The following is a 15,016-nucleotide window of genomic DNA, read 5'->3' on the forward strand; positions in this document are numbered from 1 at the left end:
GCTTGAGATGTGCACAGGCTGGGGATATGGGGATTTGATTGGCTTGTTTTCCAGTTAATTGACTACTCATCAAGAGAATAACATTGGGAAGCCTGGGCAGGCAGGGCTGATTAGTTCGCAGTTCTTTGCATTACCATATAATGGTCTGTAATCACAAAAATGTTTATCTTGGGGTTGGTTGCAGGCTCAAGACCCGTGTGCCCTAAATGCCACTAAAACAACTTTATATAACAGGCAGTGACATGAACTACCTGAGTTGTGTTTATTGCAATGTTTCTAAGTAAAGTGGATTGGTATTTTATTTCATTTGTTTGTGTACTGCTAATGCAAATTACATTTTCTTATCCTACACGCTGTTTTCTATCACAGTTGCAGGTAGGGGACCCAACTAAAATGTAATAGAAAACATTAATTTGTCATGTTTGTATTTCACAGATCAGTGACAATTTAATCAGTATAAAGAAAAATATTTTTGGCTCTAGCCATCAAGCCATGACTTTCACTGCAGATCCAAAATAGAATGCGTACTTTTTAGTTGGCTTTGTGCCACAACATTCACGTGTGTCACTTTCGTGCTGTCATGCGGTTTTTTACTGTATGTTTGACTTGTTAAAAACTGGCTGATTCATGGGAAAATGTTACCCTTTTTAAGTTGTGGGCCCCCTATTGCTTATTACTGGTGATGCATTTAGTAGTATGCATAAATCCATTGTCAATAACACCAAAAAAACTACCTGTGTAGCAGCTCATTTCTCTCACCATGTAAGCTGGATTTTGTTATTTGTACTGCAGATCTTGCTATACAGCACAACAACTAATAGACATGGTGCTCTGCCTAATGTCCCAACTACAAACAAAAGAAAATTTCCCAGCACACTTACTAGATAGTCTGCATCCAAATTGAATTGGTCCTGTCTAGCAGTTTGCGTAAAAACAGAGGTTTTAGTTGCACACACTTGAAAATTTATGTGAAAGCTACAGTGCCTCGCCAAGGCTCCTCTGTAAACTGTGGTCCTAACCCTATAGTTTTGAGAGTCTCTAATTTGAAGCATACATATGCAGTGGATAAATTAAGGACAGGCTTGCCTGGAGGTAGCCCAATCCTCCTTAAAGGCACAGGGACACATTGGACACCCAGCAAGAGCACAATGGTATCCAATGTGTCCTTGCATCAAATTCAAGCTTTACAAATAAGTGGCAACCACCCCAATCTATAACTAGCCTTCACAGTAAGGTGGCTTTGCACATTACAAACAACAGAAAATTTCTCAGCATACTCATCAACTAGTCTGCAACCAAACCGAATTGGCCCTGTCTAGCAGTTTGCATTAAAAGAGAGGTTTTAGTTGCACACATTTGCAAACATATGTGAAAGTCACAGTGCCTTGCCAAGACTCCTCTGTAAACTGTGGTCCTAACTCTATAGTTTGGAGAGTCGGTCAAACCACTGAACTACTGGAGTAGGCAAGGGAGACCCATGGTTGATTAGGGAACAAGCATTCTCTTGAAAATTATGAATGTTACATCTTTCCTATGTCTGTCTTTTTTAACATGATTTAGAAACACTGGATAAGGGACTGTTGTGCACAATTCTTTAAATGGTTGCCAAGTTATTTAGTAAACTTTTTAATGTGCTAACAAACCGGCTAACTTTAACTAGAGCAGGAACCAATCCGTACATGGTGCTCATACATTAGGCTTGCAGTGGGTGTCTTTTTTTCTTGCATTTCCATTCCTGATTATTGGAACTGTGGGAATCATGTCAAGTCCAAACAAAAAGACAGCAGAACTGTTGCCTCATCTGTCTTTACCTTGTGAGGAATGGAACAAAATAAGCTTTCATCAAGGCATCAGTAAATGCTCTGTTGATCTATACACTTCATAATTTGGCTGAACAATTTGACTGATGTTCACTTTACAATAACATTGTAGTTTCATTTTATATCTGTATTACAAACAGTAAAATCTCTGCAGAAACCTGTTTCAACAAACTAATGTAGCAAATTGAAATTACCCATACCTGTTGATGCCTGGACTGTGACCAGACTGGACATAAAACTACACATTCTTTGCAAGCCATAAAATAGCATTTAAACAAGCTCTAACTGACCTCTGTAACTACATGCACTGTTGAGAAGTCCATTTTTAATTCTTAAAAGTGTTACTAAACCCACAACAGTAAAATCAGTCTGTGTATGCAGTAAAGCATGCTTGTTATATTCACTATAGAACTTAAGGAGTTAATCCTCCTCATTGTGTAAAAAAGGCTGTTTGATCCTTTCTTCTCTGTTCCTCCCCTTTTTCAAGTGATTACCACTTATCTTCAGAGTGAACAGTAGGCATGCATATGCTCAGTTTGGTGTATATTGCTAGAGGTTTTTGGGAGAGTGCATGTGATCAGCACAGGGCCAATCAGCACTGGTCATACAGAGGCCAGGTGTTTTGCATCCTTCTAGAGCAGAAAGAAAAGTCCTTCTACAAGCTTTAGCTAGTGCTGGGCTGGACACAGACAGAAGGCACAAGACTGTTCTAACTGCTGATGATGTTAGTCTTTTCGTTCCAGGGAGAGAAAAAAGTAAAACCACACGTGAGTGTAGCACACTGCACCCACATAATAGTTAGATACATATTAACCCTTTGATTGCTATTTTTAACCCTTTGATCACCCCAGATGTTGATTCCTTCCTGCCCAGTGTCATTAGTACAGTGTCAGTGATATTTATTAGCACTGATCACTGTATTATTGTCACTGGAGGTGTCAGTGGTAGTCAGTTCTCACCCAGTGTCAGTTAGTGTTAGAATGCCCACCATAGTCCCACTATAAGTCGCTGATCACTGCCATTACTAGTATGAAAAAAAAGTATGAAGATTTTTTTTTAATTGGATATGTTTTATAGTAAAAAGTCAAAAATATTGTTGTTGTTTTTTTCAAAATTGTTGGTCTTTTTGTGTTTATAGCGTAAAAAATAAAATATGCAGAGGTGATGAAATACCATCAAAAGAAAGCTCTGTTTGTGAGAAAAAAATTACATTAATTTAATTTATGTACAGCGTTGCATGACCAAGCAATTGTCAGTTACACTAACACATTGCCATATCACTAAAAAAATTGCTTGGTCATAGAGGGGGGTAAATCTTCCAGAGGGCAAGTGAATAATAGTTATGTAATCTATAAAAATGCACTTTAGGTTTTGGAGAAAGCAAAATTGTTAATTAAAATAGAGATCCCAGGAGGATTTTGATTGTTTCTCAGAATTAAGATTGACACTTGGAATATGTTCTCCTACTTGATTTCTGATCATATCTCCAGATCACCTTCTCACATCTAATTAATTCACAAAACCCTTGTATAGTCTTTAAAATGTTAATGTAATTTTAAAAAGTCATTCTAAATTTGGTTTAAATCTTCAGCTTTCATTTAAATAATACTTGATGATGTTATTATGAAGGTCTTTCTATAGTTATTTCTTGTTATAGAGTGGAAATGTTGTGCTCCTATCTCCCAACTGTGCTCCTGCATTGTCCCCTTGTAACCTGGGCTTCCAAAGGAGACTACTGGAGATTGATTCAACACACATTATGGTGCAATGTTTTCTATATCAAGATACTTGGCCTGGAGTGCATGCAGTTGGATATTAAGTGGCTGCAAAGGGATGCAGATCTGCAGCACTGAAATGCCACAAATGATGAAAATTTGATGGAAAAAAATACTTTTTTAAAAAGGCAATTATGATATACAGTACTTTAGCATACTAAGTGGACAATGTAAAACGGGGATCAGATGGAGATATTAGCTCTTTGCTGGATACAGCAGTATTACTTCACATTACAGCCTGAATTTTAAATTACATAGTCACACAGTTGGTAAGGTTGACTAAAGACACCAGTCCATCCAGTTCAACCTGTGTGGGTGTGTGTGTGTTCATGTAAAAAATATTGCCCATATTCCTGTATATTATGTTTGTCAAAATACCTGTTCAAGAGTTTTTTTTTAAACTATCAATGCTTCCTGCTGACACTGCCAGTTGTGGAAGTGAGTTCCACATCCTTACCGCCCTGACAGTGAAAAACCCCTTATGTAGTTTAAAGTTAAAGCGCTTATCTTCTAATCTCATTGAGTGGCCCCATGTCTTCATGTACTCCCTGAGACTGAATAGTTTATTCCCTATACTAGAGTCACCATTAAGATACTTGTATATCACTATCATATTCCCTCTCAAGTGTCTCTTCTCCAGGGAGAATAAGTTTAGTGTTTGTTATCGTTCCTAATAACTGAGGTCCTCCAGTCCCCTTATTAACTTTGTTGCCCTTCTCTGGACTCTCACCAGTTCCCACACCTCCTTTCTGAGGATTGGTGACAGCATACTCCAGATGCGGCCGAACCAGAGTTTTGTAAACTGGCAGCATTATAGTTTTCAACAGACCTTCCTTTATCTAGATGGCTGCTCATTTACTCATAGTATGTAAACAGATTGGTTTGGCAAGAACGACCTTTCGTAAATTCATGCTGATTATTACTAATTATACTGTTTTCTTCAGCAAATTCTTGGATATAGTCCCTTATCATCCCCTCAATTAGTTTACATACTATTGATGTTAGATTGACTGGTCTGTAGATCCCAGGCATTTGTCTCTGCCCTTTTTTGAATAATGGTACCAGGTTGGCACTTCACTAATCAGTTGGTACTCTTCCTGTCAGTATGTTGTCCATAAAAATTAGGTATAGTGGTCTGGCTATAACCTGATTGATTTCTTTGAGGACTCTTTGGTGTAAGCCATCTGGTCCTGGTGATTTATTTGTGTTGAGATTTTTTAGCCTTTTTTGGACATTGTCTTCTGTTAGCCACAAGGGTACATTTTATGATGTGTTACTAATGATACAGTCCTGTTTACTATACCCCTCCTTTCACTTTGTAAAAACTCAGAAGAATGTACTCAATACAGTATCTTTCTCCTTTTCATTTGTAACCAGCTTCCCTTCATCATCCTTTAGGGGGCCAATATTTTCAGACCTCATTTTTTTACTATTAATATACTTAAAACATTTCTTGGGATTCTTTTTACTCTCCTCTGCTGTGTCTCTCGTAGTCTATTTTAGTTGCCCTGATTGCTGTCTTACACTATTTATTGACTTCCTTGTAGTGTTGGAATGCTGATAATAACCCCCCTGCCTTATATTCCTTGAAGGCCATTCTTTTCTATTTGATATGTCCTTTTATGTTAAAGTTTAGCCAACCAGGTTTAACGTTCACTCTTTTATTTTTATTGGCCATTGGAATACACTGGCTAATACCTTTATTTAATATGTTAGTAAAGTATTTCCATTTTTTCTCAGTGTTCAATGTTTCTAGGATTTGGTCCCATTTATTTTCCTGTAGTACTGAGCATAGTTTAGAAAAGTTTGCTCTTTTTAAGTTTAGTGTTTTTTACTACCCCTGTGCCTCCTTATCCTTTGAATAGTTCTGAATGTAATTATCCTATGATCGCTGTTTCCCAAGGTGTACTGCGACCAGATCTGTGTTGTTTGTAATTAATAGATCTAGCAATGCATTCTTTCTAGTTGGGGATTCTACCAAGTGGCTCATAAAGTTGTACTGCAAGACATTTAAGAAACAAAGGGCCTTATATGAGTGAGCTGTTCCTTCCACCCAGTCAAAATCTGGGTAGTTGAAGTCCCCAATTGTGTTGAAATTACTCTGCTTTGCTGCCATTTCTAACTGTGACTGGAGATCCAACTCCTTCTCATCCTTCAGGTTAGGGGGCCTGTTGCATATCCCCACTATTATTTTCCCGCATGTCTCTTCCCTTTCGAGTTCCACCCACAGGGATTCCACCTCACCCCGCACCCAATGTGCAATGTCGTTCCTCGCGTTTACTAGCAAATTATTTTTGATATACAGGCAAACCCTTCCTTCTCTTCTACCCTCCCTGTCTCTCCTATACAAGGAATACCCCTGGATAGATGCTGACCAATCATGTGAGCTTTCAAACCAAGTTTCTGATATTCCTATGAAGTCAAAATCCTCCTTGTGTATCACCAGCTCCAGTTTCTCCATTTTGTTAGCTAAACTTCTAGCATTTGTGTACATGCCTCCTAATTTTGTACCAGTGCATATTATTTCCTTCTTAGTTTTTTTGTGGTTGTGATTATGCTTTGCCAATCCACTCACTCGGGGTTTATGTATTATGGTTATAGCACCCTCTGACCTTCTCTAGCTGATGGCTGTTGCTTCCTCTAAATTGTATTAGCAAATGCAGGCTGCAGTGCAGAGCCTAATCTGCCCCACAGAGTTTTATCTGCTTTATTCTGCATAATGCGATTGGAGCAGAGACCAGCCTATTTTTTCTCATATATTTGAATAGTGCTCCACTTGCACTAGAGTGCTATGCAAGCAGAGTGCTATGCACATTTTTAAAGCATGCCCATCGCTAAAAAGCATGATGGAGCCATTTGCGTAGGAACCGCCCTATATATGTGGCACTATAGTGTGAGCCTATAGCATTTTGTGGGATTTATGACATGCTGTCACGCTTTCTTCCTATGTGAGTGTAACTTTTTAGTTTTTAAATAAAAACTTTTAAGCTATATTTACTATTGATAGCCTCTTTTTCATGCATATGGGATTTCCATCTTGATGTATCCATCTGTGATCTGGATCCATATATGTGATCACCAGTCGAGAGTAGATTATACAAAAACACTTATGGACTTTCCAGTAATCTTGGGGGTCAATTGAGGGGGGGAGCTGCTGTCATTGATTAGTCGCTGGGTGTTTTTAATTTCCACTTTATCAGCACAACAGTGGCAGGAATATCTTAATTTTTAATTTGGGTGTTTAACCGTGGATTTATAGATTTTTTTTAACTATACTTTACTTATGGAAGTTTTATATATTTTCTGATATGATATTTACATTAAGTCAGACATCAATGTATATAGTCCCCAGGGGGACATTTGTACTTTCTACACTATTGTGTTGACATGAATTGTGGATACCCAAGATTAAATTCCGATACCTACTTAACTTGCGGTTGTTAAACTCATTGGACACCCAGTATCATCAAAGGCATTCTATTACCTCAGTCAATCATTAATTGACACTTTTCATGGCTGGTGGCTCTAAATCCCAGCTGTTCCTTCGGGGACCATAAAGACATTTTTTTTCCCTGCTGGAGCAAATTAAATCATTCTTTATTGAGTTTTTTTGCCTTCCTCCGGATTAACTTTGGGTATAGGATGGGGTATATGGAAGTTTTCTATCTGTGCGTGTGTGTGTCTTTTTTTTCTTCTGCTGGCTGAACTGGATGGACTTGTGTCTTTTTTCAACTAGATGAACTATATAACTATGTAACTATGTAGCTTGGGTCCCCACTGATGTTACTAATCATGTGATTACTATATCAGCTATGACATGCCTGATCACATGAAAGCTGAAAGCTTTATTGAGAATATAAAGGCCTTCAGCTTGTAAACAAACATTGCCATTTTAAAAATTCTGAAGCATCTGCAGTGCATATGTTTAACACGTGAAACGACCAAGTACGGTTACATTACCTGTTTAATTGTCAGAAATAATAATAGAATTAAAAATTTAACTTTTAAGTTTTGACTATTTTTTCAGGGTGTAATATAAAAACAGAGAAGCATGCAAATTAGTCATAAAGGTTTTGCCAAATTAACTAATATACTGTATAATGACACTGCTAAATTTTGGCTAGCTGAGTAGCTGGCAAAATCACTAAATATACCCATCTAACACTTGTGCCTATTTCCCTTGAAATTAAAGAGTATTTAACATGTAAATTAGGGACCCTTCAATAGCTGCAAATCTCATAAACTATGTTTCTGTGCAATATGTGTTTTTTTTATGGCAGAGCTCAACAAAAGCACAGAAAACAAGTTTAGACATACTTAGCTGTAGCATGTTGAAGTGGATAAGCACACAGATCCAATGGGCAAAATGTGCTGTATATGGCAACTAGAGGAATAAAAATATCCAGAAAAATGTTATTATTTCAAAGAAAATGTTATTGATGTATAAAATTAAAATTGTGGGCATTTTGCATGTAGCACTCAGAACCCATTCTCACCTTCCAGTTTGGTGTATTTTGGTAAGGTTACATGTGTTGTCATGTTGAAATGCCACTAAGACAACACAGCTCCAACGCACAACAAGAGCATTAGCACAATGCACCAGGATTCAAAGGTCTGAAAGGGTCCTTAGTGGACTGGGTATTACTCTCTTGAATATATAGTCACCACGCTATTAAAAATGGTGTAATTTAATTGATTGTGTTGAAATTATACATTCCTTAAAAAAAATACAAATCTTGCTAGAATTAAATAGGAAAATATGAAATTCTTATCCGTTACGTCAACAATAAATATATCTTCCTTCAATATCGTTTTCTAACTTTAAGTTGTATAACCATCTGTTCCCAAAATGAGATACAGCAGGAGTTCCTGCCACAAAGCTTATGGGATTCAAACACTGGCAAAGCCATCTTGTGAAGTGAAAGACGTTTATATTTTTCATCATAGACACATTAAGTTGTTTATACTGCACTTCAGAAAATGTTATAAAAAATATCACACATGACACAAGAAAATTGAGGTTTATTACTTGGATCCAATTATATCCTACTGTGTGAAACAGCTTTTCCTTGTTAAGAACAAAGAGAAAATGCTAGTCCTATTATAACATCTGATTTCATGTTGTCATAGGATATAATGAAAGATGAATGCTCAATGCTGAAGCTGCAGCTTAAGGAACGAGATGAACTTATCCACCAACTGCAAGAAGAGCTGGTAAGTTATACAAGAACCACTGAAAAATGGTCATTGAAAACTAACGTCATTTAAGCTTTGATCAAGCTCTTAGTAAGACGTATGGCTTCCACAGTAAGTACACAGAAGTGTCCTTTATTGTTTTACGCAATTGCAAGTGGTTTTGTTCTCATTCATCTCCATAAGGACGAAGATGAAAAAAATAATAAAAATTAATGTTTTTTTGTTTGGAAACTGCTAAAACAGATGTAGAAAGTCATAAATCAGATGATACAGCTAACAAAAGAAAATCTTCTAGAGACATCATGTGGATGTACTTTTGTCTGTAGATTCAATGATCAACTCAAGCTTTTTTTTTATATTTCAGTTTTGCACAGAGAAAGGGTTTGACTATTTGCCTTTAACCACACTTCCTGTCGTTGTTTCTGTATCTGAGGTGTCACCAGAGCAGGAAGTAATGGGATATTTCTTTATTGTGGGCTTTTATTGCTCTCTGTAATCTTCCTGTCTCTTATACACCTGCACTTTATTTCATGTCTTGGTCTACCCGGGACACAGAAATAATAACTTGACAGATGTTCTAACTTATAGCCACTCCATAGAAAACTGAAAAAAAAAGTTTTTGCTGGAGGTGGGCCTTAAACAGAACCATATTGCAAACATGCCCAAAAACAATAGTTGCCTATTATAGGATGACTAGATGCTAAAATAATATACAATCACTGGCCGCTTTATTAGGTACACCTGTTCAATTGCTTGGTAACACAAATTGCTAATCAGCCAATCACATGGCAGCAACTCAATGCATTTAGGCTTGTAGACCTGGTGAAGACAACTTGCGGCAGTTCAAACCGAGCATCAGAATGGGGAAGAAAGGGGATTTAATTGACTTTAAGCGTGGCCTACTTGTTGGTGCCAGACGGGCTGGTCTGAGTACTTCAAAAACTATTGATCTACTGGGTTTTTCATGCACAACCATCTCTAGGGTTTATTAAGAATGGTCCAAAAAAGAGAACATATCCAGTGAGTGGCAGTTGTGTGGACAAAAATGCCTTGTTGATGTCAGAGGTCAGAAGAGAATGGGCAGACTGGTTGCTGCAACATTCAGATGGTAGGGTCCAAATTTGGTTTAAACAACATGAAAGTATGTATCCAACCTGACTGTTGCGGGGGATATATTTTTGGCACTAGCAAGGTGTACCTAATAAATTATCTGGTGGGTGTACATCACATAGGGGTTATGCTACAAATATCTGAAAATCTGGCTGTACTGGAAAAGGATTGCCTAAGGCAATTCAATAATATTAATACCTTACATATCGGATCCAATTATTTAATTACTAATAGTAGTTCATGCTTATTATCACAGTAATCAAATGTTGGCAGCATTAAAAAAAACATGCTACATGTTTTATGTGCATAGAGAGCAGCGTATAAACAAAGAGATGGTTTTATATTATTTAAAGTTTAACCCTGGCCAAACTTTTATATTTCATTTTTTTTAACCTCCCTAACGGTATTCCCGAGTGTAGCTCGGGGTAAAATGTCTATACCAAAAGCGGTAACCCCGAGCTACACTCGGGCTTACCATGCAGCGCTGCATAGGGAGTCCCTGCAGCACTTACCTTGTCCTTCGCTCCCGCAATGTGTCCCCTGCAGCGTCCCCGGCCATCTCCTCCGTCTGATGCCAGCATCCGGCTCCTGTGTTCCGGTCCCCGTGACGTCGGGACGTACGGGCGCCGCCGGCTGCGGGAAATTTGAAAATTTAAAAAAAATGTCATTTTTTTCAAAACGATTCTACATAGTAAAACATTGCTGTTTCAACCCATTTCACATACATTTTGTCCCTAGTGCTTTGTCCTGTCCCCTGTCTGCATTTTGATTGTTCTTTCTGCCTGGAAACGTAGAAAAGTCCATGGCGTCCAAAAAGTGTCCCTTTAGGTCAAAAGCGGGTTTAGATCAGCTAGAGAACAGCGATAGTAAATTAGAACCACTTGCAGAATTGAGTGATAATGATTCGTGGGGGAAATTCGTCATCAGACACTGAAAACAATTTTGTGACTTTGCTCAGCGATGTGCGAACTTGGCGCTCTATTTCAAATTTCAGTGTTTTTGGTTTGATTATATTATTGAATTAAATGTATGATTTAGAATCTTGTTCAGACAGATTTCAGTGAGTTATTCCTAAAAATTACAGCCTACAATAAAAAAACTACATATTTCCATGCAAAATAATGGTACCGCTTTCAGCACCAAAAATCGGAAAGAATCATACCGCTAGGGAGGTTAAGTATAATGAAGTTAACCAGTAGAAAATGTCACATAAAGAGTAACATGAATTTCTCAAGGTGCCATTACAAAAAGAATGAGAACACATCAGGCCAAACTTTTTTTTGTTTTTTTTTTCATTTTAGATAAATTGAGTAAAAGTTATAGATTTGGTCAAGGTTGTATTGATCTCTGGTTTCTCCTTTTGTATAGAAAAGGAAAAAAATGAGAATCTTCCAGAGACATAAGCAGCAATAGAAATCTGCCAGGTTTTGTAACAGTCCCCACTTTACTGCATGCCTCCTCATTAAAGAGAAGTTCCACCATCACTGGGATAGAAAATGAGAGAAATATGACCCAACTGGGACACATATGACATTAAAAATGTAGTTTCTAACCCTTCCCCAAGTTTGATTGGAATTTGTTACAAACAAGACCCCAATGTCCAGGAAAAAAACAATATAGCATTCATTTTTACCTATAAACTCAAAAATGTAAAATTGGTGGTTTTGGGACCTTAAGAGGACCTGTAGTGTGGAAGATGTGTCAAAAAAGGGCAAGCAGAGGGAAAAGGACAAAACATAAGTAGGCTCCCTGCAAGTGGTCTCTTTTCCACTACTGGATGATTATACAGTACTTGGTACTGTGTCTCTGTGTGGAGTCATCATCTTGGTAGATGCAGGGCTTTACTTTCCCATGTTAAAGCTACCCCTTGTGATTGGTGATCTGATGACTGGCGGGGGAGTATTCAAGAAGCAGCAGAAAAGGTGCAGAAATCACAGACTTACAGAATGAATTCAGGATTAAGGTTAAACTTTTCAGGGCAATACTTAGGCACAATTAATGAGTATTTAAACCCAACATTTCATATTCTTGTTATGTGCCTGCTGTACCATGTACTTGTATGAATAAGTATCCTGTTCTCTTTTATTGCTTCCTTTGTGTGAAATTATTGGTGTTCCTGTCAGTCCTTCTGCTTTCCTATTACAAACTAACTACCCTAGGCATGAGAGCAAAGTGTGGTCAGTTTTCTAGCTGTGCTGGAGACAATTCTCTAGCTGTGCTGGAGACTTTAACATTTCTAAATGTTCCATATAAAACTGTAAATCTTCACTTTTTGAGTTCAGGTCCACTTTAAACTTCCAACACTATAGCAGAAAGCTACATTAAAAACCACATGGAGTGGAACTGTCCATGCTGTTTTTTGCCCAGATACAGCAAATATTTTTTCAACATGGCTGTAGCCAGGATTAATTTTTTATTGCATTGTCTCTGCAATCTGGATACTGACTGATTTGGAAGAAATGCTACTTTATCTAATTAGAGAACTGGTACATACAAGAACTTTATTTTTTTGTTTTGATTTTTTCGTGACACGCTCCCTTTAAAATGGAACAAAACTTACCTTATCTGCTCCCTTGTTGGTGCCAATAGCATGACCTTGTGTCCTTTCAGGTTTAAGATCTTCAGCCAACTTAATTGTTCAGGTCGGAATAATATAAACCCTACACCTGTTCACATAGGAGTTGATTTACTAAAAGTTGAGAGTGCAAATTTTGGTGCAGCTGTAGCCAATCAGCTTCTAAATTCAGCTTATTCAATTAAGCTATACAATAAAACCGGGAAGCTGATTGGTTGATATGTAAAGTTGCATCAGTCCAGTTTTAGTAAATCAACACTATAGTCTAGCATCGAGCTTCACTTTCCTTTGCTCAAGATTTTACATATGAGCTCTGCTCCTGTGTAAGGTTTCTAAAAGCAATTTTTTTATATATATAGTGTATTAAGTGAACAGATAAAAAGGCTGTTTGTTGACTATTTTCCACATATTATGCTCACATTATGGTGTTATTTATTTCATATTCCTTTGTAACAGCCGCTGCTGTTTTATCTGAAGGCATCATGCTTTCCATCTTATCTCTCATTGCCTCAGAAACTGCTATGGTGACCATAAAACAAACAAAGAGTAGAATTTATTTGGTGTTTTTCCTGTCGCTACCCTTTATGTCTTTGTTGTCTGGAAACAGAAAGTAATACTCAGAGGGAAGAAAAGCAGATGAGTTTCAGGTTAAATAGGATCATTTAGGGCAACATAGACGAGGACGGGATCATAGGGTCAGTGCACACAAATTTATCAAGATGAGATAATATCTGACAGGTCTACAGAGATTGAAATGGATACATTGTAATGGATTGATATGTACAAATGTTTGCTTGTCCCACTAGAATAAATAGAAATATTTTATTGTTTACATCCCTCTTGTGTCCTGGTTCTTGTGCATTTTCATTAAACAGATGCCAGGATCTTTGGCTACGGAAGAATAATCAAAAATGCTGTGCTTGTAGGGTCATCAGTAGCAGTACACAGGGTGTCATATTGTAATGAGGTTAGCCTCCTGGAAAGCTGACTGTGACAATGTAAACCAGTGATAAAAGTAGAGATAATGTAAACGGTGACGTGTGCCATATTATAGCTGCTGTGCTTAGCACTGAGTGTAAAGATGGACATACATGGAACAAGATCAATATGTCATATTATTATTATTCAGGGTTTATATAGCGCCAACAGTTTGGCGCTATATAAACACAGCACTTTACATAATGAAGGTAGACATTACAGTTACAATACAATTTGGTACAAGAGGAAACAGAGGGCCCTGCTTGTTAGAGCTTACAATCTAGGAGGAAGGGTTGAGTGATACAAAAGGTAATAGCTGTGGGGGATGAGCTGAGGGAGGAAATAAAAGGCAGTTTACTAGTTGGAAGCAGGATAGGCTTCTTTAAAGAGAACAGATTTCAGGGATCGTCTAAAGGTGGATAGATTACAAATGTGATAGAGCAATGGAATTGTCCTACTGCCTGTAGGGTGTTCCTGGTAACAATGCTGGACTGTGAGACTGCATTGACACCTGACATGCACTGAATAATATATGCGTGTGTGCTATGTGAAGAAAGGATTGCAGAGGGTCTTCTTGTTACTTTCAAATAATCAGATCCCTTTATGAAAATGTTTTTTCCTATTTTCTGTTATAAACTTTTGTAAATAAGTGATTTTTCTCCTTCACTGATGTGTGCTAATGAGGCTACAGTGATGAGCACTGATAGGCTGAACTGATGGGCACTGATAGGTGGCACTGATGAGGAGGCACTGGTAGGTGGCACTGATAGGCATTGACAGTCATCACTGATGGGCACTGAAAGGCAGCACTCATATATGGCACTGATAGGCAGCATTGACTGGCACTGATAGGCGGCACTGACTGGACCTGTTAGGCGGCACTGACGGGCACTGATAGGCGGCACTGATGCGCACTGATAGGCAGCACTGATTGGCAGCACTGATATGTGGCTCTGATAGGTGGCACTGATAGGTGGCACTGAAAGGCAGCTCAGATGGGCACTGGTATGTGGCATTGATGTGACACTGATGTACACTGGCAGGTGGCATTGATGGGCACTGCCAGGTGGCATTGATGGACACCGACAGGTGGCACTGATGGGGCTATGCTTATCATCATGTCCCCTCTGAGTAATGCCAAATACCGTGACAGCTCATGAGGAGAGGAATGCCGATAACTGGCATTTCCTTATGTACACGCGATCAGCTGTGATTGGACACAGCTGATCACATGACAAAGCCGACGTCATTGGCTCTTTCCATTGATTGGTGGGGCACATCGCACCACCGATTGCTTCCCTGCGGTTAGAGTGGGAGGACGTCATATGACGTCCTCCCAGAACGAGAGAACCACCTAGTGCCCGTCATTTCCTTATATGGCGGGCGGGAGGTGGTTAAAAAAAAAAGGTGCCTATAGGTATAAGCACAGTGCTGTGCGTTACAAATGTACTTAGCATTCTCTTGCTTGTTCTCGGCAGGAGAGCCCCATCACATGATGGGGTTGATTTACTAAAGACAAATAGACTGTTTACTTTGCAAGGGAAGTTGTACTTTGCATGGGA

At 38.4% G+C, this 15,016-nt stretch overlaps 1 protein-coding gene across 1 annotated transcript in view; it reads left to right on the forward strand.

The window, feature by feature from the left end:
- Positions 1-15,016, forward strand: part of CCSER1 (coiled-coil serine rich protein 1) — a 1,224,715-nt gene that overhangs the window by 1,030,795 nt on the left and 178,904 nt on the right. Inside the window, exon 8 of the mRNA XM_089663808.1 lies at positions 8,726-8,809. Coding sequence (XP_089519934.1) covers positions 8,726-8,809 — 84 coding nt within the window. The remainder of the gene's footprint in view (positions 1-8,725; positions 8,810-15,016) is intronic.

The sequence above is a fragment of the Staurois parvus genome, unplaced genomic scaffold, assembly GCF_062004578.1.
Source record: "Staurois parvus isolate SC_StPar_1 unplaced genomic scaffold, SC_StPar_1.0 ptg000044l, whole genome shotgun sequence".
NCBI classification, from domain to species: domain Eukaryota; kingdom Metazoa; phylum Chordata; class Amphibia; order Anura; family Ranidae; genus Staurois; species Staurois parvus.